Genomic DNA, 25,626 nt, shown 5'->3' with positions numbered 1-25,626 from the left:
CCGTGGGGAGGTGACAATGGCAGCTTTTATCTTGATGTTGATTTTGCTCTTTTCCTCTGGGCTTGTCTGGTTGTTTCTGAACCTTTTCTGTGGGTCTCCACTGGAAGGTGCTTTAGACTTGTGGCAGGCTTTGGGGCCTTGCTCTGGGCCAATCCCATTTGGATGGAGTTTTACCCACGAGGGGACGGGTAACTTTGGGTGCTTGATTTAGAAACTATATTCTTTGCCTTTCCTGTATTGTTTCCTAGTTTTATTAAAGTTCCTTCCCATTAAAGTCTCATATGTTTTGTGTTGATGCGGCGGATGGCAGAACCCATTTAGAATAGGCAGGTTTACAGGGTTTGGGCTGCCCCTCTCCCTGCCCTGTAACACGTTGGGCAAACACCTAATGAAATAGCACAGCAGGGATGAATGAGAGGTGAAGCTAAGCACGGAAGGGGACTTGGGGCTCTTTGGGAGAGTCTTCTGGGTAACACTCCCCTTCGCTGGTGACCCACGACTAAAATGTATGTATTCATTCACGTCATGGCTTGGACTTTAAATACTTTAAACAACCCTGGCTATTGTAGTTAGTACCTGCCATTAATCTTATCCTTTCTAAAACTTTCCCCTTTTAACTATATAATCCCACGTCTTTCACATTTAAATGTAGAAGAAGAGCAACTCTCAGCCAGATTGCAGAAGGCATCGCTGAGCGAGAGGAGGGTTCGCAGAGGAGTTTTTGGAGACCTGGTGGTGAATACGCGGCAGTACATGGAACATGTTAGAGAGTCGAAAACAGGTATGCGGGCCACTGGCAATCCAGTTTTAAGGACTTGTTCATTTTAAATGTTTGGTAAGATCCATGTTTGTGTGTGAGCCTGTGAAATGTCATACATCCCTCTAAGTGGAGGGATCCCCTCACCAGCTCACCTCTTTGTAGCAACATTCACTTTTGCAGGAATGAAGAGTCATTTTAAGATCCTCAAGTATTGTCTGTTTTTCTCTTTTCCTCTTATAACTGCTTAGAGTGACCTAGTTCTTTGGTTGCGCTGAGTTTTTTGTTATTGTTGTTGTTGTTTTTTAAAGAAACCTAAAAATCATTGCATGCAGTGGCATCTGCTTCCCCCAACCAGGCCCTCTTTTGAAAGCCTGGTGTTGCAGAGGTTTTATTTTGACCTCTTTTTGTTTAATATATCTTTCTTATATATTTTTCTTAACTTCCTAAGTTATAATTACATAAGAATTCATCTATATTGATGTTGGCATTCTGTATGACAGATGCACGTGTTTCTGTGTTGTTAATGTTCTTTTTTGACTTAACTTTACCTCTCAATATTGTGCTGTCTCAATTGTTTGGGCTTCAGGGGACTCCCGGGTGGCCTAGGGGTTAAGTCTCAGTGCTATCACCTCTGGCCTGAGTTTTATCCCCCTCCAGGGAGCTAACCCACATAGCGCAGCAGACCTCTCCTGTCTTGCCTGCTGCTCCCCTCAGCAGTGTATTTCAATGGATCTGCCTGTTCTGCTCCCCACTCTGTCTCTAATGAATCCTCTTGCCACCCCCCTCCCCGCACCTCTAGCCTTCACCCCAGTTCTTCTACACAAAAAAATATTTGAGGGGTCCAAACTCATTTCATTATTGACATGTGGCTCATTTTTCAGGCTCCGAAGGCAGAATGGTAAAGCTATTTTCCAATCATTTCCAAATGAGATCTCGCCTCCAGACTGCCACGTATAAGTACAACGTTAACTACCAGCCAGATGAAGGTGATGAAATGTTACAGGAACATTTACGTGTAGAACTTGAAAAATTATTTGGAAATCACCAGATATTTGATGGAAACTCTTTATTATTACCTCACAAGCTGGATGAAGGGGTTAAGTGACATTATTTAACATTTCCCTGACTTTGTTCATTCTCCTGCATGTTCATTTCATTACAGCAAAACTTTCAATGATTCTGTACAACAATTTGTGGAGCCATTCTGAAGATCTCTTACCCATTTGTCTTGTAATGAAACCCATGTGCTATGTTTATCATTGATATCTAATGTCCCAACTTTTGGGGTTTAAGCTTTATTTAATAATGGAGTCAAAAAATCATTTACCGGGCCTCCCCTGGTGGTGCAGGCGGTTGAGCACAGTGCTGTGAATCTGTCCACAGCCTCTGCAGTGCCAGTTCAATCCCGGCTGGCTGGCGAGGGTCCCACATGGGGCAGCAGACCTCTCCAGTCTCGCCTGCTGCTCCCCTCAGCAGTGTATTTCGTCAGTCTGCCTGTTCTGTTCCCCGCTCTGTCTCTGGTGAATCCTCTCACCCTCCTGCGCATCTGACATGTACCCCAGTTCTTGTATAAATAAATAAATCTTTAAAAAAAATCATTTACTTTTTAATAGCACAGTGTGTTGCAAATATGCTGATCATGAAGTTTTGGATAATTTACTTTTCTATTGTTTCCTCCAAAGCTTTAGCAAAAATTAAAAAAAAAAATGGGGAAAGGACATGTTATTTTCTTCAACTTCTATATTAATTAACCAAATAAGTGTGTAGGAACTTGTTTGGGTAAAAAAAAAATTGTTGTGACTTATATAATTCTGATTCTTCACTGTTGTCTTATAAATCACGTTTTCTACATGTGGGAAAGGATTGCTGTTGCCACGTTGGGGTTCTGGATGACTAAGTGATACTGACTTGTAGAGAATGTAGTTTAGTTTCCCTGAAAGAAAATTTGGACCTTTGTTTTGCTTTATTTCAGGATATGACATTGTCTAGAAAATTCAATAATCAGATGTATGTGATCACAATAGAATTCTCCAAAGAACTCCAGCCCTCTGACCCTGATCTCCTACGCTATTACAACATTCTCTTGAGAAGGTATGTTAATGAGATTAGCTTGCATGAGGTTTGATTGTGTGGTACTATGTGGTACGGGTGGTGAACATAGCCATTTGTTTGTAGCATTTTGTGCTCTTAGTCCTTATGCACGGAGAGAGTAATGGATTTGAAGATGACACTTGAGACTCACTAGTCTTGTACTAATGTGGTACATTCTCTTAGATTTTTTTTCTCCCTATGTTCCTCACTGCCCATATCTGGTGTTCATCTAGGAGGAGTAGCAGATGTCAGATATGCAAAGCAACATTCCTTTTTGAGGCAAATACTTTAAATTTTGCACTCACTATGATGAACAAATTTTCAAAATAAATATCTGAGACATATTTAATGTAAAAAAGATGTTTTGGTCCATATCTGGTACTGAAGGATATTCTGATGGTCTTTGTACAATATTTTATATTATGTAAAGGAGACATTGTTGAAGTTAAAAGAACTTTAATATCTACCTTATAATATAATTTACTTGTTATGTCAGGTACTTTGTGTTAATTGTTAACATAAAGTAACAGACTTTTTCCCCTTGTAATGTGTCCATTGTGTTGCAGCCTGCTGAATATTCAATGCTAGTTCAACCAAACTTTGTTTTTCAATTTTTAGAATTTTGAAGAAAATGAAAATGAAACAACTTGGTCGCAACTATTACAGGAATGATAAAAAAATTGACTTCCGAACAGAAAAGTTTGTATAAATGGAAAGTTACATGTTCTGTAGACATAATCATGAAAGTGTTTTTGAGAAAGTTATTCTCATTGAAGTGACATTATTTATAAATGATGGCCTTTTCAGTGGCACCCAAGGCTGTGAACAATTAAGTTACAGTTTAATTTATATTTAAAGTGAAAGATTTATTCTTAAAATCCTAGCATGAAAAACATAACCCTTAAGATATTCACTTAGTATGTAAACCTCATAGGAAACCTAAATAATCACCCCAATTTGGGGCACTTCTCTTGGAAAATATTTTTAATCATAACTATTATAGCTACATATGTGTGTGTATATATATATTACTTATTGGCACATATGTATATGATTACATCATATATATTTTCTCATACATTTATCTGGGTGGTAATAAAAATGACTTAACAAAGGTGATGTAGTACTTATAACTAGCACATCTAGTAAATCTCCATTTGCAGGCCCTTCTAAAGACTAATTATTACTAAAAATAAGAAATTAAGTATCAATTTTGGACCATGAGTTAGGCTCCATAACACTTGCTTTTATGTTCAAAGCTTGGACTTTGATAACTACATCTAACTTCTTCTATTTGCAGTCTGAAAATCTGGTGTGGTTATATTACTTCTGTTCTTCAATATGAGAACAGTATTACCCTCTGTGCTGATGTGATCCATAAACTGATTCGAATAGAAACTGCCTTCGATATAATAAGAAAGCTTGTTGGAGAAGGAGAGGCAACAAAAGAGACTCAAGAGTTAGTTGATAAGGAATTAGTTGGATCAATTGTTTTTACCACGTAAGTTGACTTTGGAAACCTATCCAATCACTTTGATAACTTTTTTCTATAAGGGATGATCCTGTAATTTTCTAAGCATTAAACATTGAGGTTTAGGAGTGGAAAGAGTATGAAAATGGCAAGAATCATTAGACACTTTTTCTCATTTGGTGTGTGTATGTGTGTGTGTGTGTATATATGTGTGTGTATATATAATGTGTACATATACATCTACATATCTACATATATAAATAAATTCGGGAGAGGAATGTGTGTCAATTGTAGACTTTGCTATTTGTGAAGTTCCTAATGTTAATTTAGTCACTTGCTGTGATCTCTCTCACAGTTTAGTTTGCTCCTTCTGAATAGTAATAGTTTACTCCTTCTGAATTTCTTCTTTCCCTTCTCTTTGCATTTAGCTGCTTTAAAAGTCAGTACTTAATTATATAATCCTTTTAACAAATTTCCATTTGAAGGAAGTTTTTATTTTTAATCTCCTTTCACCAGAAACTTTAAGTTGATAGAGAATAGATTTAAAGTTACTTGCCAAAATAATTGTAAGTGTAAAGTTGGAGGACTCATACCTAGTTTCAAAACTTCTACAAAGCTGCAATAATAAAGACAGCATGGTACTTGTATAAGAGTAGACATATAGATTTTGAAGAGAACTGAGAATATAGAAGTTTACCCTCACATTTATAGTCAGTTGATTTTCAACAAGGGTTTCGAGACTATTTGGGGAAAGAATAGTCTTTTCAACAAATATTACTGTATTAACTGGATATCCATCTGCACTTCACATATACAAAATTAACTAGAACTAAATGTTAGAGCTAAAAGTATAAAACTCTTAGAATATATAGGATTAAATCTTCTAGACTTTGGATAAGGCAAACAAATCTTATTAGATAAGACACCCAAAGCACAAATGATGATAAAAGAAAAATATAGATATATTGTACCTCCCATCTCATAAATAACTTGTAAGTTTTCTTTATGTATATGGATACAACTTAGTAATGGAAAGGTAACCCAAGTTTAAAAAAAATCAGCAAATGATCTGAATAGACATTTTTCCAAAGAAAATATACAAATGCCCAGTGATGTCTTGAAAAGATGTTCAACATCATAAGCCATTAAGGAAATGCAGATTAAAACTACAGTGAGATAAATACCACTTCATACCCACTGGAATGGCTAAAACTAGAAAGGAAGGTATCAATAGGTGTTGACAAGGAAGTAGAAAATTTGAAACCATCCCTTATGCACCGCTGCTATAAAAAAATGGCCTCTTTGAGAAATAGTCTGGTGTTTCCTCAATATGCTAAATATAGTATTACTGTATGACCCAGCAATTCTACCCTGCTGTATTCCCAAGAAAAATGAAAATGTGTCCACCAAAATAGTCTCATGAATGTCCATAACATCATTATTCATCATAGCTCAAGAGTGCAAACAACCCAAATTTTCATCAGCTAGAGAATGGATGAACAAAAATGTAGTCTATCATAAAATGGAATATTATCTGGCACTAAAAAGGAATTAAGTACCAATACATGCTGCAGCTTCAAACTTGAACATTGAAAATATTATGGTAAGTGAAAGAAGCCAGTCAGGAAATATCAGTATTGTATTTTATCCAATTTATGTTAAATGTGATGAGTAGGCAAGTATATAGGGTCAAAAAGTAATTTAGAGGTTGCCTAAGGAGTTGGTTGGAAATGGGGAGTGACCGTTCATGTTTGTGATGTTTCTTCTTTGGGTGACAAAAATGTTCTAAAATTGATTGTGTTAATGGTTACACAACTCTGTGAATGTACTGAAAACTTACATGGTTGAATAGTTACGTGAATAAATCTTAAAACAAATATATCCTGCAATTACTTGCATCATGTAAAACCCAGGCAATCAAAAAACCAGAAATAATACATGTTGTGATTTAATTTATAGTTACAACAACAAAACCTACAGGGTGGATGCTGTTAATTGGAAGGAGCATCCTACATCTAAATTTACAACATCAAGGGGCACGCTAATTAGCTATCAAGAATACTGCAAACAGGTTTGAAATTTTGTTTCTTTCAATATATTTAAATCTTATATTTTTTCATATTACATAGCTGTGTTTCTCTGAAGTCATGTGCATATTTGTATATTCTCCCTTCTGGGTATTATAGCTTAACGTATCTATGTAGATCTTTTTTTGTGTATTAAAAGTGCCTTGTATATGAGGTAATGTCACATAATTGGAATGGGTTCCATATGGCCACTCCTGTCAGTCTTAAAAACGGGTATGGTAGTTTTAAACATGTAGATGGTTACTAGGTAAAAAATAAAATATGTTACAGGTTCAGATAAGAAAAAACCTTTTATATAAATTTCAATCTATGGAGCTTAGATCAAAAAGAATGACCAATTACCACCTGAAATGTCAATTATATGCTAAATGTCATAATTCATATATCTCTTGATATTACTCATTTCTTCGTGAAAACTCCAATTAAACTTAGGAGACTAAAACACACCAGTTACAGAGGCTGGTTTTCTAGCTTTGGCAGCCAAAAGAGAAAGAAGCAAAGGGATTGCAGCTGTTTGATGCAAATAGAAAGAACTTGTAAATGGATGATTTGAAAAAGAACAGCTTGCATTTTTCATATTGGAACCTAAAGCATAGTTACTTAGAACCACTGAAAACACAACCCTCTGACATCTCTTAAGGAAATGGTTCTATTTAACATTTTCCTCATTTAACCTCCACACTTAATACTTGTTCATTCAATCTGAAAAACATTTAGTGAGTATCACATATCTTGAATACACATTGGAAAGGCAATTGAATTCTCTGCTTTCTAGGAACTTTTATTCTCCTGACAGACAGAGTGTGGGTAAACAAGAAGAAAACTATTCTGAAAGTTATAAGGGATGTGCAGATATGCAGATAATTAAAGTGGGGGGGTATATTATGGAGAATGCATGGTGGCTAATTAGACTGGGTGGTCATGGAAAATTTCTGAGATGCTGTTATGTAAATGCCAAAAAGGCGTGAGCTGTATGCAGATAAGAAGAGAATAGTGCAAAGGTACATTTTCAGACCTAAATGTTAGAGCTAAAAGTATAAAACTCTAGATAGATGCAGATCACAGTATGTTCTTTAGAGAAGAAACAGGCCAGTTTATCTTCTAGGAAAGATGATTGGATTTTATTGTTGAATGGTCATATGTAGATGATTGAAGTGATATATTTTATTCTAAATATGATTTTGTATAATGTGCAGAGCATGAGCTGTATGGAGATAAAATGGAGATTAAAATGGAGATGGGGAGACCAGTAAAGAGACTGTTCAGTTGGCTTGGGTAAATGATAGTGGCCTGGATTGGGGTAGATGGTGAAAAATGGACAGGATTTGTTGACAATTCATATGTAGTAATGTGATGGAAAGAGGAGTCTGCAACATAACTCTTTAAGGAAGTAGGTGAATGTTGGCATCATTTACCAGAGTGGGAGTCTGTGGGAGGTGCTGGCTTGGGAACGACATGGGAATGAGATATATTTCCATGATGTGTTGCAAAACTGGAGTGTGCAACGGTGCTAGACATAGTGGCCTCAAAGGAGAGGGCACGTCCTCCTTGCTGTCAACCCATTTCTGCTCCTGGATATGAATGAGAAAAGTCATGCTGAACCCTGAGGAGGGCAGCATCCTGAGGAGGAGGTATGCTAAGATCAAAGGGGCATCCAGAAGCTCTGCACACCATAGCTGCTAGCAGCCCAACCTTCATTAATGGTGAGTAGACTTATCAGAAACCCACACTAATGGGTTTTTAAAGTAGTCATGGTCCCTAACTCATACTCTAGTCAATTGTGATATAAGTGCATTTCGAAGGGTTAAGCAGAGCTGTGCGTAGAGAGAAAAGATCTGAAAGGCTATATGTCTGGATATACACTGAAATTGAGAATCTTTTTAGGATTGGTAGAGTTATGTGTAACATTTTCTTGTTGTAACTTATCCATGATTCTACACATACATGTATAATATACACAAGCTCCCACCTTGAGAATGCTCTGGGACAGAGGATTGGAGGTGAATCCCAACTGTCTTTCAGATGACTATAGACCAGTTGAAGAATTAAAAAAAAAAAAAAACTGTAACAATGTCACCTGAAGTGACAATAGTAGCTAAGCTCAGGGTGAAAAGAGCTATGACCACTGAGCTGTCTTCTTTCCAAATTGGGGTCTCCTTGAGAAGTTTCCTGATGATTTGAAAACAGGTGAAACCAGAATTCATGTAGCTTAACTGTCATTGATGAGGACCTTGCTAATAAATAGCAGAGAAACCTCTGTGAAGAATAAAGGCAGCCCCGTGGTATGAGAATGGCAGCATTCTGTATGTGCTTTGACAATACCTCCCTCTGCTGGAAGCAGAGTAAGATCTTGGGGGACAGAGGCAGGAAAACTGTTGGGAAGAGATTTGGAATCACAACTGTAAAAAGTAGCCATGTATTTTGTTTCATGTGCAGGAATCCTCTTGAAAATTTTTTATTGTGTTTAAGGAAATTTTAAGGCAATATTGTGGTGAGAAATAGACACTCTAAGGGTCCTTCTCTCATCTACATATATGAGTTAGGGTAGCCCAATGACTCCAATATGTTGTGCAGGTGTCCTACTCCCCTTGCCCAGGAATATTTATAAGAGAGATGTGAATCCCTGGCACATCAAAATTAAGAGAATATTTAATGCATTCTTAAACTTAAGGAAACAGTATCACCTGCATACCTATGGGCTCCTTTGTGATCCCAAAATATACTTAATACCTATTTACATAATGTTACTATGGTTTTGCTGATAAATCATGCCAGCGTTTTTTCTTTTGTTGAGCAGAAATACAATACAGAGATCACTGACGTGTCTCAGCCACTTTTGATCAGCAAAGGAAAATGGAAAAAAAGCCTACAGGGGATAGCCCATCAACCTATACAGCTGATTCCTCAGTTGTGCAAATTGACAGGTACTGTGGATCTATGCAGTTTCTAGAGAAGACAACCCCTCTTAAAAGGGACGGGTGTTGAATACCCCAAAACAGATGACTGGAGCAAGAAGATGTGGTCTGTACACACAATGGAATACTATTCAGCAATCAAAACAGATGAATTTGTGCCATTTGCAACAAGATGAATGGAACTGGAAGGGATAATGCTCAGTGAAATAAGTCAGAAGGGAAAAAAAAATTGGGTGGTTTTACTTATAGAAGGAATATAAGGAAACTGAAAAAAGGGTAAAAATAAAAACCCACAAAACTTGCAGGCAAACTATAGTTATGAGGCACACGGCAGGGGAGTGGGAGGGAGAAGGGTCAAAACAGGAGGGAAAAGCACAAGGGACTATAGTGACAGTTCACGGGAATGTGGTGTTGGGAGATTTGGTGGGAGTACACCTGAAAGGAGAAATCAAATATTATATAAAAATGAACAATGTAGGGCCACCCCAGTGGCGCAGCAGTTGAGCCCTGGGTTGCGAAGCTGCCTGCAGTCTCTGCAGCACCGTTTGATCCCCAGCCACCGGGCGAGGGTCCCACATGGTGCTCAGACCTCTCCTGCAGCACCCACTGCTCCCCTCAGCAGTGTACTTCGTCAGTCTGCCTGCTCTGCTCTCCACTTTGACTGGTGAATTCTCTCACCCTCCCGCGCTTCTGACTGTACCCAGTGCTTGTATAAATAAATAAATAAATGAATCTTTGAAAAAAAAAAAATGAACAATGTAAGAAAAAAGTTTAATCAATAAAAAAAGGGCCAGGTATAATGCTGCATTGCAGGCTTTTCACAGTACTCCACAGACCAGGCCTGTGGCCTCTTGGTTTTTCCTCTCCCAGAGGTGACAAGGAGGTCTTCTCTAATATAAACCTATTCTTGCTTGTTCAGCTTTATTTTTTTATTTCCTTTAAAGGTCTATCAGATAAAATTCGTAAAAACAACATTTTGATGAGAGAATTAGCTGAAAAGATGAGGTTGGATCCAGAAGAAAGACGGTGTGAATTACAACATTTCATCAATAAAATACTTAAGTAAGTGCTACTTTTTGGACTGTGTGCACGCACTGAAGCTGAGGCCTATGTAGGTCCCTTGGTATCTCAGAACTTTCAATGGAGAAATGACTGTGAAGAAAACACTGTGTTGAGGGATAACTCTATTTTTTCCTCTATTGCAGTATTAGAGGAGGCCTCCAGGGGGGGAATGAAGTAAAGAGGTTCTGAGTACCTGCACAAGCAGGAGAAAAAGGACAAGACTATTTCCACAGTTTAAGGGAGTTTATCTGAGAACAAGCAAAAGGGAACCTCAGATTAGAGGAAAATTTCCATGTTTTGCAAATGGATGATTGTTTTGCTTATTTTGTTTGGTTTGATTGTTGGGAAATACTTTAACTTTTAGACATGAGATTACGCAAACGGAGTTTCAGCGCTGGAATTTGAATTTTGATACCAACTTTTTGTCCCTCTCAGGAAGAGTTTTGAAAGAAGTAACGATTTCCCAAGGAAGTGTAAAAGTAAGACAGTTTCAAAATTGTCATGTTGTGTTCTGGTCAAATGACGAATAACACAAAAAGGAACTAAAGCATGCATCTCGGTAACCTCTCTTCTCAGAGTGCCTGTTCTTTCTGCATGAGAGAACAAGTAAGCACTCAAAAAGAACACATTAGGGCCTCCCTGGTGGCGCAGCAGTTGAGCGCTGGGTTGTAAAGCTGCCCGCGGCCTCTGCGGCGCCGGTTCGATCCCCGGCTGCTCCCCGGCCACTGGAGGAGGGTCCCACATGGCGTGCAGACCTCTCCTGCCGCCCGCTGCTTCCCTCAGCAGTGTACTTCATCAGTCTGCCTTTTCTGCTCCCCCCTCTGGCTCTGGTGAGTTCTCTCACCCTCCCGCGCTTCTGACTGTACCCAGTGCATGTATAAACAAAACAAACAAACAAATAAATAAAAACATGCCTCTATAAAATTAAAAAAAAAAGAACACATTAATTGCTTAGCATATAGTAAATGCCCCACGTGCCATTATCTATTAGTATTGTGGTTATTTTATCAGGGCAAATCCTAAGAGTCAAAAAGCCTAGAATCAGAATAATCCAGAGTGACCCACGATAGAATTCCGGTATTACTAGCCTATAGCTGAAGGAAAAAAGACCTAATTCAATCATGACTACAGTTTAAAATTGTACTATTTCAATAGGAAGTAGTTTTTCAGTGGGAAGGATCTTAGGTAATTTTACAATGATGCTGTACACCATGTCTTGGAATTCTCCTCCAGTTCGTGCCCCATCCACAACATGCAGAGTGGTCCAGAGATGTTAGAGCTACACATTTAATTAATGCAAAGTCACTGGATAATTGGTTACTGCTCTATACTAAGAGAAGTCGTGATGCCGCCCTATCCTTGGAGAGGAATCTATATAAAGTGACACCCACCATGAATATAACTATGAGGCGCCCAACCACGTGAGTAGAAATTGTTTCTGATTTAAAAAATCAGTTGTTAGCAAACTGAAATTGGGATAACTGAAAATATTAAATTCTAGGAACCAGTCACCTTTCCAAACTGAAAGTTTGTAAACAAAAAAGTAAAATCGGGCCTCCCTGGTGGCGCAAGAGGTTGAGCACCACACTATGGGGCAGTCCACAGCCTCTGCAGCACAAGTTTGATCCCCGGCCGGCTGGGGAGCAGCCCACATGGCGCAGCAGACCTCTCCTGTCTTGCCTGCTGCTCCACTTAGCCGTGTATTTCAGTCAATCTGCCTGTTCTGTTCCCCACTCTGTCTCTGGTGAATCCTCTCATCCCCCGCATCTCTGGCCTGTACCCCAGCTCTTGTATGCATAAATAAATAAATCTTTTTTTAAAAAAAAGTAAAATCTACTCTAGTCAACAAATATTAACAGGCTTCTGTTCTATATGCTTTGTGGCTATTGGGATAGATGGAGACAAAGACTTGAGAATAAGCAATATGATGTTTATGGACATAGGGTGGGGGGTTGGTGCAAAAGACTTGTTCCCAATCATGTTCCCCAAATTAAACTTATTTTGTTTAAAAGAGAGCTTTCAACTCCAATGTCTTTTAATTGAAATGGTCTAGTATGGTATTTTATCTTGTCTTGGTATCATGTTTCATTAGCTGATAAAATATCTGTTATATATTTTACTATTCATTACTTTTTGAATATAGATGATCAATTTATTTTCTAGGTTTGAAGTGAATGATTCAGTTGATTCTTATGTAAGCACCATAGAAAAAAATGCTGAAAGAACACAGATGGTAAGTGTCTGCTTTATGAACAGACCCTAAGTGATTGTCTGAAACTGCATTTGTAAATACGTTAGCGTTTAGAATGTTGTCATTGGTTTCTGAAACTAGCCAACAAATACAAGTTTACGTCTGTAAGATAGCTGAATGCAGACTTTTGGTTTTTAGCTACTAACTGTCACATGTTGTGCTAATTCTTTTGGTTTGAGGAGTTGGAATTATAAAAAGTCTCGTAAGCTAAAATACTCTACACATGTAAAGTAGATTCTGGTAATCATGCCATTCACCATCTTCCTCCCCAGTTGTCACCTACCGTGTTTATGACCATCTGTGAGCTGTCTCTTCTAGCATGTGTTTGTACCTTTGCTTTGTATTGTTCTTGGGATTTTCCCTTTCCTTTCTCCACTCAATGGCTTAGATCATTATTATTATGTGTTGTTTTAATTACTGAAGCAGTGTCTCTTTTCTTCCTTCTTGATTCCTTCCCCATAATTCATCTTGGATTCTTTCTCCAAGATGCTCTTTAAAAGGGATCTTTGGTTTCTTGATCACAAAACATAAAGGCCAGATTTTCTTTCTTTCTTTTAGTTTCCACTAAGGAACTTTTTAGGCTGTTCTGAAGGATACCTTGAATAGCTTAGTTCTTCTCAGGAAGAGACACGTCCATGATATTCCAGAAGCTGAAATATTAGTAAGCAATGTTAGCTAACCACTCTCAGAAAACACAGATCCATAGAGTCTATATGATTTAAAACTCAAATTTAAAAGTTTGAGCAACTAACCTACTAAAGCATACATATATAAATGTCTCTCTCTCTCTCTCTCTCTCTCTCTCTCTCTCTCTCTCTCTCTCTCTCTCTCTGTGTGTGTGTGTGTGTGTGTGTGTGTGTGTGTGTGTGTGTGTGTGTGTGAAATCTGTGCTTCTTTAAAATAAGTCTGTAGGTTTGATTTGTCTTTGTATTTAACTGGTCATGATAGGGTTGGAGAATTCCCAGGAAAATAATGAAGGATTGGTATCCTATAGACCATAAACTAACCATAGTACTTTACAGCTAGAAATCATTAAATCATACACATTCAAGAACCAAATAATTATTTCTAGTAATAATATGTGAAAGAGAATAACACCAACAGAAATTTAAAACAGACAACCTCTTAGAACTGGGAGATCACATAAGTCCTATATACCAAACAAAACCTACATGAAAAGAAACAGCAACCCAGGACCCACAACCCCTGATGAAAGCATTGGGAATAAAGTCTGAATTTTAATTTACTGAGGACACAGTAAATTGAAATAAAGAAGAATGGAACAAACAAAAAAAGCAGAAACTAAACAGAAAACATCCAACAAACCTAAAGCTGACATAATAAAATCTAATGTTGAGAGTGAAGATAAGAAGGTAAGTCTCAGCACCAGCAGGAGCAGATATCAGCAGTGTAGATTCACTGAAGATTAAAGATATTAGAACACCATGGTCTAGGGTGTGCCAGTAAATTTGGATAAATTTTAGAAAAATGATTAAATGGTCAGTGTGGTGAATTATGGGGAAAATATTTCTTTTCATGTTGGGTAAGCATTTGGTAAAATCAGCACCTCTCCATGTGAAAGGGAAACTCAGCCTAGAATGAGACTTTGCTTAGGTGGCTGATAAAAGATGTCTTCCCAAAACATCTTCTAAAAATAGTATGGATCATTTTTCATTAGAGTCAGGATCAAACCAAGTAGTACCTTTTCTAAGTGCTCAGTGCCCTACTGGATATCCTGGTGAATATTTCAAAACATGTTCTGCATCTTTTAAAGCAGGCAGATTCCAGAACTCTCAAGCTTGTTTGTTCAGTGGTAAAATGGGGATAATTGTATTTATCTCAGTAGGTTGAAAGAATGAACCAAGGCAAATAATCGCACACATAACAATCATCCCACACATAACAATCATCCCATAAATGGTGACTATCCTGACGGCATAGTTTAGTCTCTGTTTTAACCCATCCTTAACTTCATGATAAACTCCTGGAATTTAAATAAACCAGAGCAAAGGATTTTTCAAGTTTTAGCAGCTGATGCATATTGCTCAATAAGCTGTTTTGCAGTCTGTTTCTTCCAAGTTCTCTCATCATTGTTTAATGTGACTCTAGACCGTACTTTGTCAGTAATACCTAACTAGCTTCCTCAACATGGTGTGCATTTCTCTATCACTATTACTGCATCTTGGTGAATTTCATGTTTGCTTTCTTTCAAGGTTGTTTGTGTGCTGTCCAGTGACAAGAAAGAAGTGTATGATGGCATAAAAAAATACCTGTGTGTCAGCTGCCCAATTCCAAGCCAGTGTGTGGTGGCACGGACCTTAGAAAGACCCCAAGTGGAAAAGACCATTGCTACAAAAATTGCCCAGCAGATGAACTGCAAGATGGGGGGAGCCCTCTGGAAAGTGGACACCGGAGTACGTTGGGTTTGGTTGCCTCCCCTTTATTTTGTATGTGTTTAGTGGAATGTGAGATCCTATTTAGCTGTTTTTTTAAAGTTTGATTATTAATTTTTGCTTGTATTCTTCCCTAACTCAATTTACTATCTATTTTAAAATTTAAGGTGAAGAACGCAATGTTCATTGGTATTGATTGTTTCCATGATATTGTCAATCGACGGAAGTCAATTGCAGCATTTGTGGCAAGTTGCAATGAAGACTTAACACAGTGAGTAAACTTTGGTGGTTATTGTTTGGTCAGTCGCTATCCATAATCCAGATAGGAGAAGTGGACCTAACGAATGTTAGTTGACAAGCTCCATATTAACAAGTTGTCCATATTAACAATGTGCTTTCCTGATCTTCTGGCAAAGTTATGCTCCCAGGACATTTTATGTGAAGTTTCTACGTCATTTTCTATTGCTGCCTTAAAAAGTACTACAAATATGGCAGCTGAAAACAATACCCAGTGCCCATGCACTGTCCTGTGGGTCAGGCATCTGTCTCTGCATGGTTCTTGGAGTCTGATAAGACAGAGAAGAAAGTGTCAGAAAGAAAGTGGGCCATGTTGTCATCTGGAGGCATGAGATCCTCTTCCAAGCACCCATAGTCGTGGCAGAATCCATTTCCTTCCGGTTGTAGGACAGAGGTCTCCGTTTTCTCGCTGTCAGTGATGGGTCAGTCTCCGCTCCTAGACTTTCATCTACAGTCCTTCTGGCACTCCCCACTCCCACACCCCAGGGCACACTGAGTTTTTGTTCTGCTTACAAGATCTCCAACTCCCTCTTCTGCCATTAGCCATAGAAAACTCCCTGCTTTTCTTTTTTTTTTTTCTTTTTTTTCTTTTTAATTTTTAGAAGCTAGAGAAAACCCCCTACTTTTTAAAGGGACTCATGAAGTAGATAAGCCCCATTTGGAAAACCTCATTATCAAAGTGAGCTGTGCCATGTAACATATTCCCTGGAGCAATATCTCACCTTATTGCCAGGGGAAGGGATTAGGACAGGTAGAATTCTGCCCACCATGGGCTCATTTAGTGAGTCTTTCCACAGGGATCACAAGCACATGGGGGAACAATTAGGCTGTACATGGATGAAGACAGGACATGGGAACATTACCAGTGGCCTAGAAGGATAGACCTTCTCATACATTTATGTCTAATAAGCCTGTAAAAGGAGGCACATTTCTCTGTCTCATGCTGCTCCTTTTTTCCTGGGCTCCTTTCATTTTCAGAGCTTAAATAAAAACCACCTTCAAGAGGTTTGTACACTCTTGAGTTTGTCATTCCTTGTGTATTACCACACATCTGACCAACACAAGTCAGCCGGATATTTAGTGATGTGTGTGGCCCACAAAGTATAATTCCAATGTAATCTTAAGGAAGACCCATCTTTATTTCACAAATGACATTTTTTTCCCGGCTGTACTCTGTGTCAATAGAGTAACATTGTCTTGCTCTGGTTTTTGTTGTTGTTGTTGTTGTTTGTTTGTTTTAGATTTAGAAACTAATGTTGTGAGCATAGGGAAGAATTAAGCTTTCATTTATTTAGTAGATTTTTTGAGTGCTTGCTCTGTTCAAATGCAGAGAGGGCAACAGTGAAAATTAGAGCCAAAGTGCCTATCCCATGTAGTGTACATTCTTTTTTTTTTTTAATCCTTTTTTTTAAAAAGATTGATTTATTTATTTATACAAGCACTGGGTACAGTCAGAAACATGGGAAGGCGAGAGAATTCATCAGAGCCAGAGTGGGGAACAGAGCAGGCAGACGGACGAAGTACACTGCTGAGGGGAGCAGCGGGCGCGACAGGAGAGGTCTGCGCATCATTTGGGACCCTCGCAGGAGGCCGGAGATTGAACCGCGCTGCAGAGGCTGCGGGCAGCTTCACAGCCCAGCGCTCAACCGCTGAGCCACCAGGGGAGGCCCTGTAGTGTACATTTTGGTGAAAAGGCAGACAAGTAAAGCGCATCATGCCAGGTTGTCCTAATACTCTGAAGTAAACTGAAATGCACTAAGGAGATGGAAACTTGACACAAAGGTCATTTTTTATATTTATTTATTTATTTATTTGCTTGTTTGTTTGTTTATTTATACAAGCACTGGGTACAGTCAGAAGCGCAGGAGGGTGAGAGAATTCACCAGAGCCAGAGCGGGGAGCAGAACAGGCAGAAGGACCGAGGTACACTGCTGAGGGGAGCAGCGGGCGGCAGGAGAGGTCTGCGCACCATGTGGGACCCTCCTCTGGTGGCCGGGGAGCAGCCGGGAATCGAACCAGCGCGGCAAAGGCCGCAGGCAGCTTCCCAACCCAGCGCTCAACCGCTGCGCCTCCGGGGAGGCCCACAAAGGTCATTTTTATGTGATATGTTGAGACACAGTCAGAGTAGCTGTTACTCTTCCAGAGCAAATTGCTTCCTCAAAGCACATTATGATGAATGGGCCACTGTTTAAGACATCAGTCCACAAGGAAGATCCCCAGGAATACCAAGTTTTCATTTTGTGGCTTCCTCCATTAGGTGAAAGGATTTCACCCATTTTACCCTGAAAGCACATGACTTCCAGTAATGTCGGTGCATGTTTCTACTCTATAGTTCTGTATACTCAAAATTGTAGAAAATGTTGTAAGTTATCAGAAAAGACCGATACTTTGATCTCTGCAGGGAAATGAAAATTAAGTGGATCCTCAGCTAGAGTGATTTTTTTTGAGGTAATAGATTAGTTTTAAATTAAAATTAAGAAACCTCAAGAGTCCTCTTTTCCAGACTGATGATTAATTTTACTCCAAACAGGTGGTTCTCCCAATGTGTTCTCCAGGAAACAGGGCAGGAACTTGTGAGTGGACTGAGAGCTTGCTTGCAAGGTCAGTACCCTGGGGAGACTGGAGAACCTGACCCTCTATACCAGTAGTTCTCCAAGAGTGGAGATGTTGATCCCCAGGGGACCCTTGGCAATGACTGAAGACACTTCTGTTTGTGGGTGGGGACCAGGGATGCTGCTAAACATCCTGTGCTTACCCTGCACAGGACAGCAACCTCCTCCTCATCACCACAAAATACTCTCTGGCTCAATATTTCAATAGTGTTGAAAATTCTTGGACTCGGCTGAAGACTGAAGCAATAAAACTCTTGAATGCTAAGGTGTTGAAAAATGAACCTAGATTTCATTGAAAATGGCATTGGTCTGTTCATCCCAAATTACCTCTTATTTTAATGTTTCCTTTCAGCTGCCTTGAGACTCTGGTATAAACATAATGCATCTCTGCCACATGGTGTTATTGTGTATCGGGATGGAGTGGGAGATGGTCAGCTTCAAGCATTGATGGACCATGAAATACCACAGTTTGAGTCTGCCTTAGAGGAGATTTTCAAGTCACTACCGTAGGTATATAAAATGTAAAGTGTAAATTGTGTAAGCTCTACATTTCAGTCTCTGAGAAATATCCGCATCAATTTTGACATGGGAATGATAAGAGCCAGATCTTGGTACAGAGGGCCTCTGTGTGTGGGTGGGGGAGAAAATAAGCACTTCCCCCTGGGACTCTGTGCTCCACCTTCCATGTCAGAGAAAAAGGCAGAACTGGAACATGCAGTGGCAGTTTGCTTATCCCCACAGAACCCTTTTGAATCCTTTTTTTCTAATATCCCTTCAAGACGTGATATTGGAGGGCCTGCTCATCTCAGAAATGCATTAAATCCTATAAGCTATGAATGGTTTGCACTTATTCAACATTTTTATCCTGGAGTATTGTAGGTACCCGGACTGGGAAGCCCTCAGGCGTCATCTGTTTGTAGAGAAGCCTAGTGTCCAGCATAGAGAGAAGAGCCCCTGACCTTGTGAGGAAGAGAGGCTTCCCCTAGTACACAGGCAGATGAGTAGAAACCTCCTCCTTGAGCCAGGCACATGATGCTAAAACAGTAAAATTGGGATGTGCAGAGAGCTGCCACCTGCAGCCTTTTTAGTGTATCCCCCATAGGTGATGTTTCAGCTGAATGCTGCTGAGAAGAACTGAGTAGAAACATAGTGACACTGATCATAATTTTTTTAAGTTTCGCACTAACTTTTATTGTGGTGAAGAAACGAATAAATACCAGATTTTTTATTGAGACTCGAGGAAGATTTGGAAATCCACCTCCAGGAACAGTGATTGATGTAGAGTTGACACATAGGGAATGGTAAGCCATCTTTCTGTTTAAAAATTTCCTTTCTTTAAACAGTAACAGGAATTTTTCAGATTTGCATGAGTTGAAGAGCTGATCTAAAGGTTAATAATTATGTGACTGATAAGTTGGGTTATAGATTTTTCTGTTTTCAATCACTTTCTCATAAAATTAGAAAAAATATATCAGTCTAAGATTCTTCAGCTGTTAGGAAGTATGGCTGAACTTCTGGCACACTTTAGACTTGTCAATTATGAAAACTTTGCAAACTACAATTGGATACAAAAGACATTTATATCAGCAGATAGGGAGAAATGAAGTCAAATTACAGGGAGGCAGAGAAAGATTAATGAAAACAAATGACAGGCATGACAAACATCAAGAACATTAAGATACACATAAAAATGAATCCAGTATTTATAATAAGTTATAAACCCTGGATAATTATAATAAGTTATAATAAGTTCTACCAGGTAGGAAGCTTGACTGTATTCTGGTGATTCTTAGGGAGAGGCAGGAATTGTCCACCCCTGGATCTCTGAATCCAGTTACTTATGAACAGATCAGATGTGCCCATTTTATGTTTCTTCCTCTAGGCATTAGTACATAAGGTTTTTTATTATTATTATATTTTACATTTTTATTTTATATATTTTTACATCATTTTTTCACAATGTATGCATTTTCATCTTGGTTATATTCCCCATACAATCTCACCCCCCTTGTTTTGACCCTAATCCCTCCTCTACTCTGGCCCCCATAGTGTGTCTCTGGTTTATAGTTGCTTGTTGATTTTGATTAGTACATGTGCTTTTAAGTCTCCATCCTAGGAGTGTTTACCTGGGTCAATGATTTCACTGTCCTTTGTAGAATTGCTTTATGAAACGACTGCTTAATAGCCAGCCTTCTTAAGTATGAAGAAAATTTTCTAGGAGATGGGTTTCTATAATGTCACTTCAGATACTAGGCTTTGCTGTGTTCTTTTTCTTCTTAAATAAGTGATACTCTCCTATTCTGTAATTCCAGGTATGACTTTTTTATCATAAGTCAGCATGTGAAAGATGGTACTGTCACCCCCACTCATTACAATATCATCTACGACACATTTGAGTTCAGCCCAGATAAAATACAGTGTCTAACTTACAAACTATGCCACATGTATTATAATATGTCAGTAAGTATCTTTTGATACTGGGTTTTTTTCAGATGTATAAAATTGTTCAAGATTGAATCTATACTTTTTGAATCTTTGAATTACTATCTGCGAATTTAAATTTATGGAAAATGGATACAAACTTAAATTTGTGTGTGTGGTGGTGGGGGTGTTTCTTATTTCTCCTGAAGGGTATCATCAGAGTTCCTGCTCCTTGCCACTATGCCCACAAACTGGCTTACCTTGTGGGTCAGAGCATTCACCAAGAGCCACATCTTTCCCTGACAGACCGTCTATTTTACCTTTGACCGACAGAAAAAAAGCCTGATGGGATGTTGAAAACCACAATTTGTAAATTTTTTATTCCTTTTGAAGCTGTACATCTAATTTTCCTAGATGCATAATTTTAAACACTAATTATTCTTGATTGGACTTGGAGAAGATTTACAGTGACAATTGCTATTTTCCATAGTCCCACTAATGGGAGACTTCTGTTCTCCAGACTGGAGAACTGAGTGTGGGGCTTTTGTTTTGCAGTTGACCTTTCAAATGTATTATGACCATTTTATCACTAAAAATGCCTTAACACTTTACACTCAAAGCCATACTACTGTATTTTTTGGGGGGCAAATGTTGAACATTAGTCAGATGAAGAGAGACTACATCTGTGAACAAGTAAATTCCTTGGAAAATTATATTTATTTTTGAAACATTTATTTTGTTTTCAGGGATAGCAAATATTAAAAATAGCAATTTTTATTTTGAATGAAAAAAAACTATGTGTGAAATATGCTTGTTCTCTGCTAAGGTAGGAATTTGAGTGTATTTTTGGTGGAACTGTAATGAGAGTTATGTGATTAAAAAGTTGGTGGCTTAGGAACATTAAAATGTTTTGTCACTCTTTCCACAAAGAAGGGAAATTAAGAACTCTATTAACATTTCTGTTTAATTCATTCTCTTGACAAATCCAAGAGTGTCATAATCAGAAGTGTCTTGAGTAAGGTGTTAAAGACAGCTATTATGTTTTTCCTGAAAATGAGACATATTTTTCTCCTCTCCACTTAAAGCTTTCTTTCAATGTACTTAAGAAATAATATGTAAAGCCTTTCCATCCTCTTATACTCAATAGAATGGTATGGGAGTGGGGAGAATAAGATTAACCTTAAACATACCCTTTCTTATTTTTTAAGACAATATAATTATCTTGATTATAAGTTAATCAATTTACATTTGTAATTTGAACTGTCTTAGAAGATGCAAAAAAGTCATCAAAATAATGATACATAACCAATAATGATAAATGTAGAAGATGGTTCTATAATTAACAACAAGTTAAGGCAGCGTGTTCTTTTGTGGAGCTAGAATTTGATTTATGATAATACATTTGTAAGAGATATATAAAAACTTGGAAGGAACAAATTCAAAGTGGTTATCAAAGACTTTCCTGGATGTGTCCTATAAATACAAACATCATTTATTCATAACACTTCTAGCTCCGTAGATTTAAAATGTGATTCAATAAAGGCATTCATGTTAAACTCATTGAATTGTTTCATTTAAAAATCTATGTTGGCCTTAGTCTTCTTACTCCACTGATTAGGGAAAAAATGTTCTTTTTCCTAAGATAAATGACCATATGTTATGACTAGGGGACTAGGGCACTTGATTTTTCTTAGACTGCTAGGTGACAAACCAACTGCTGATATCATACTAGTGAAAAACTGAAGGCTTTTCCTCTAAGATCAGGTAACAAGAAAAGGATGCCCATTAGTTTTTTGTTTTTGGTTTTTTTTTGACACTTGGAAAGTATTGTGTTTCAGGTATTAGATGAGATCAAGTTTATTGATTGGTAAAAACCAAGATGGTTGAGTAAAAAGCAAACATTATAAAACAATGTTTACAGGATGCTCTTTAATTGTTAAAAATATAATATCACATCTCTGATACTTAAAGACCCCACAAAGGGACTTACTCCCTCATTTGCCACGTACCTGGCTCCTACCACCTGTCAGCCACGTTCAACTCCATTAGAAACAAATAGCAGTTATCACACTTCCTAAGACATACCACCTTGGGAACCAATTAACTAAAACAGGGTTGTTGTTTTTTTAAAAGCTTTGTCCTTTTAAGATTTATTTATCTATTTATACAAGCACTGGGCACAGCCAGAAGCATGGGAGGGTGAGGGAATTCACCAGAGCCAGAGTGGAGAACAGAACATTATCATCACTGTTGTTCAGCATAGTATTGGAAGTCCTACCTAGAGCAGTGAGACAAGAGAAAGATATAAAAGGAATCCAAATTAGAAAAGTAAAAATACCACTACTTACAGATCACATAATAAACATAGGTAATCGTAAAGACTCCACTAAACTCTTTAAACAATAAATCAGTAAAGTCACAAACTACAAAATCAATATATAAAAGTCTCTGCATCCCTCTATGCAAACAAACTAAGAAATAAAACAATCCCATTTATAACCAAAAGAATTAAGTTCCTAAGAATTAACAAAGGTAATTATGCTCTTGGAGTAATAAAATCAACATTGTTAGGAATATAGGGGAACCAAATAAGACATCAGTGTAAAAAAACAGTAACAGTACAAACCACAACAAAGCAAAAACAGACAATTATAAACCAGAAACATCCTGCAGGGAAGGAGGAGGGAAAGAGGTGAGAGGGAGGGAGTGAGGAGCACAGGGGACTGTGGTGATGGTGCATGGGTGCCTTGGGGAAGGAAATTCTAGGGGGACTCAATCTGAGGGGGTGGAGGGAAGCAAATATTGTCTAAAAAAATGTAAAAAAATGATAAATGTTAAAAAAAGAATTAACATTGTTAAAATGACCATGTTACCCAAAGTGATATATAGATTCAATGCAATCCCTAACAAAATTACAATAGTTTTCTTCAAGGAAATAGATCAAACATTACTGGAATTTGTATGGAATCATAAAAAGATATAGAATAGCCTAGGCAATTCTGACCAAAAAAAAAAAAAGAAAGAAAGAAAGAAGGAGGTATGAATCACCCAGACTTCAAACAATATTGCAAAGCAATAGTAATCAAAACAGTATGGTATTGGACTAAAAATAGATACACTGACGAGAACCCAGAAACAAACCCACATATGAACAGTTAATCTACAACAAAGAAGCTAAAAAGATACAATGAAAAAAGGAAAGTCTCTTCAATAAACTGTTGGGGAAACATTGAACAGTATTTGAGTACAAAGGCAAGGGAAACAAAGACAAAAATAACCAAATGAGACTACATCAAATTAAAAATTCAAGAGAAACACCGAACACAAAAATTAATTCAAAATGTCTCAAGTACTTGGATGTAAGACCTGAAACTATAAAATGCATAGAAGAAAACAGAGGCAAAATACTCTACATTGCTTCAGGAATGTCTTTGGGGACTTGAGTACAAAGGCAAGAGAAACAAAAGTAAAAACTAAATGTGACTACATCACATTAAAAAGCACTCGTGGTGAAAGGCACAGATTAAAACACAGACATTCTATGGCCTCCCTGGGGGTGCAAGGGGTTAAGCACAGCACTATGAAGCTATCCTCAGCCTCTTCAACATGAGTTCGATTCCCAGCTGGCCAGGGAGCAACCCACATGGTGCAGCAGACCTCTCCTGTCTTTTTTGCTGCTCCCCTCAGCAGTGTATTTCAGTCAGTCTGCCTGTTCTGCTCCCCACTCTGTCTCTGGTGAATCCACTCACTGCTCCCCCCACACACCTCTGGCCTGTACCCCAGTTCTTATATGCATGAATAAATAAATCTTTTTTTTTAAAAAAAAAAGATTCTACTGAATGGAAGAAAGTATTTGCACATCATACATCCAACAAGGGGCCAATATCCTAGATCTACAATGGAGTTATACAACTCAACAAGAAAACAACAAAAAATAAAAAAAATAGGCAAAAGAGCTAAACAGACCAAAGGAAAGAAAAACAGAAGAGCTAATTGAAAATTAAACTCAGTGATCTAATGATAGGTTATGGGTTTACAGGATTATAGTGTTCTGGTGGTGGGTGCAATGGGGGTACATACATGTGAAAGGTGTGAGCCCATTCTTTTTTTGGGGGAGTGGTCCTGACCACTGGCTTTGATGCCAGTTTACACAGGCAGGAGAGGCCATGCACACTGTTCTAGACCCAGGAATGTCTGGTGCATCTGTGGTCTTCTGGTTTCCAGGCACCGGCTGGAACAGAGCTATTTTTCCTAATGAATCTGCTTGGCATGAATTGCTCAGGGGGCTTGAATTCTTTGATGCCACCTTCCATTTTCTGTTTAAGAGCACTGCGGCACATGATTGAAAGGCAGCTTCTATCTACCCTCCCTTCTCTTGGTCTTTCATTTTATAGCAAAATGAACCGGTATAGCATTAAATAACAGATGAAGCCGCAGTGCCAACGGGAATATACCTAATATCTGGAGCAGTGAGTGTGGGGTCCAAATAATAGGCTTTTAGCTCAATGTTCCAATACATTTACTATCAATATTGGCATTACAACCTTATCACCAATGCTAGTGTTAGACCACATTGCAAAATGGCAAATGTAACCTGAAAATTAAAGTCAAAGGCATATTACTAAAGTTCTGTTTAGTCCTTAGTCTTAGTCCTTCTGTTCAGTCCTTAGTCTACTCCATCATCATCTTGTATGACCAGAATGCCTGCCAGAGAGAGACCTCTAAGTCTTGCAGGTTTCCATTTAATATTTCCAAAAGTAAGAGTAATCGCAGTTACATATGGCTTCACCTTTTTAGTATCTGGCATAATTGAGCAAAGAGCTTTTGGGAAGAATATTGGATCCCCCTAATTGCACAACCCATGCATTCATGCCTTTATCCTCAGGTATTATCTTGCCTTTCCATTTATACAGAAATAATGGACTCTACCAATCATTAGGTGATAGAGGGTACATTCATCATTAACCCCACTTTCACTGGGTGTAATGAAAGCACAGTCCACTCAATCAGGCCCTTAGGAAGTCTGCTTTCCTAATGCCAGCTCTTGTCTCTTGCATTTTATTTGCAAGTGACAGTTAAAGGACCTGAGTTTGGTATCAACTTCACACAAAGTCTGAGTAAACAAACCTTTACCTTAATCCCATCCACTCTTGCACTTCTATGTCTTAGTGATGTAATTGTAGGTTCCATTAGTGTCTCACCTAAAGATTGTGGGTACTACACAGTTCCTGGGTTTCCCTTGTCAAGGTATATAACAAACTTCTCT

The 25,626-nt window shown here is 38.2% G+C and overlaps 1 protein-coding gene across 1 annotated transcript; it reads left to right on the top strand.

The window, feature by feature from the left end:
* PIWIL3 (piwi like RNA-mediated gene silencing 3) lies at positions 1-20,783 on the top strand (the record flags this gene model as incomplete). Its single annotated transcript, XM_054695191.1, has 19 exons — positions 1-10; positions 653-781; positions 1,642-1,856; positions 2,733-2,851; positions 3,470-3,550; positions 4,152-4,352; positions 6,282-6,393; positions 9,207-9,333; positions 10,269-10,386; positions 10,751-10,865; positions 11,620-11,807; positions 12,550-12,619; positions 14,851-15,051; positions 15,198-15,301; positions 17,858-17,928; positions 18,292-18,445; positions 19,115-19,240; positions 20,252-20,399; positions 20,570-20,783. Coding segments are annotated over 19 exons (2,406 nt in total), but the record flags the coding sequence as incomplete, so codon positions are not given.
* Between the last annotated feature and the right edge of the window lie 4,843 nt (positions 20,784-25,626).

This window comes from Talpa occidentalis, unplaced genomic scaffold, assembly GCF_014898055.3.
Source record: "Talpa occidentalis isolate TD23 unplaced genomic scaffold, MPIMG_talOcc4v2.1 talOcc4.14, whole genome shotgun sequence".
In the NCBI taxonomy this organism is placed as follows: Eukaryota; Metazoa; Chordata; class Mammalia; order Eulipotyphla; family Talpidae; genus Talpa; species Talpa occidentalis.
The sequence above is the reverse complement of the archived record's forward strand: the minus strand, read 5'-3'. Positions and strand labels throughout refer to the sequence as shown.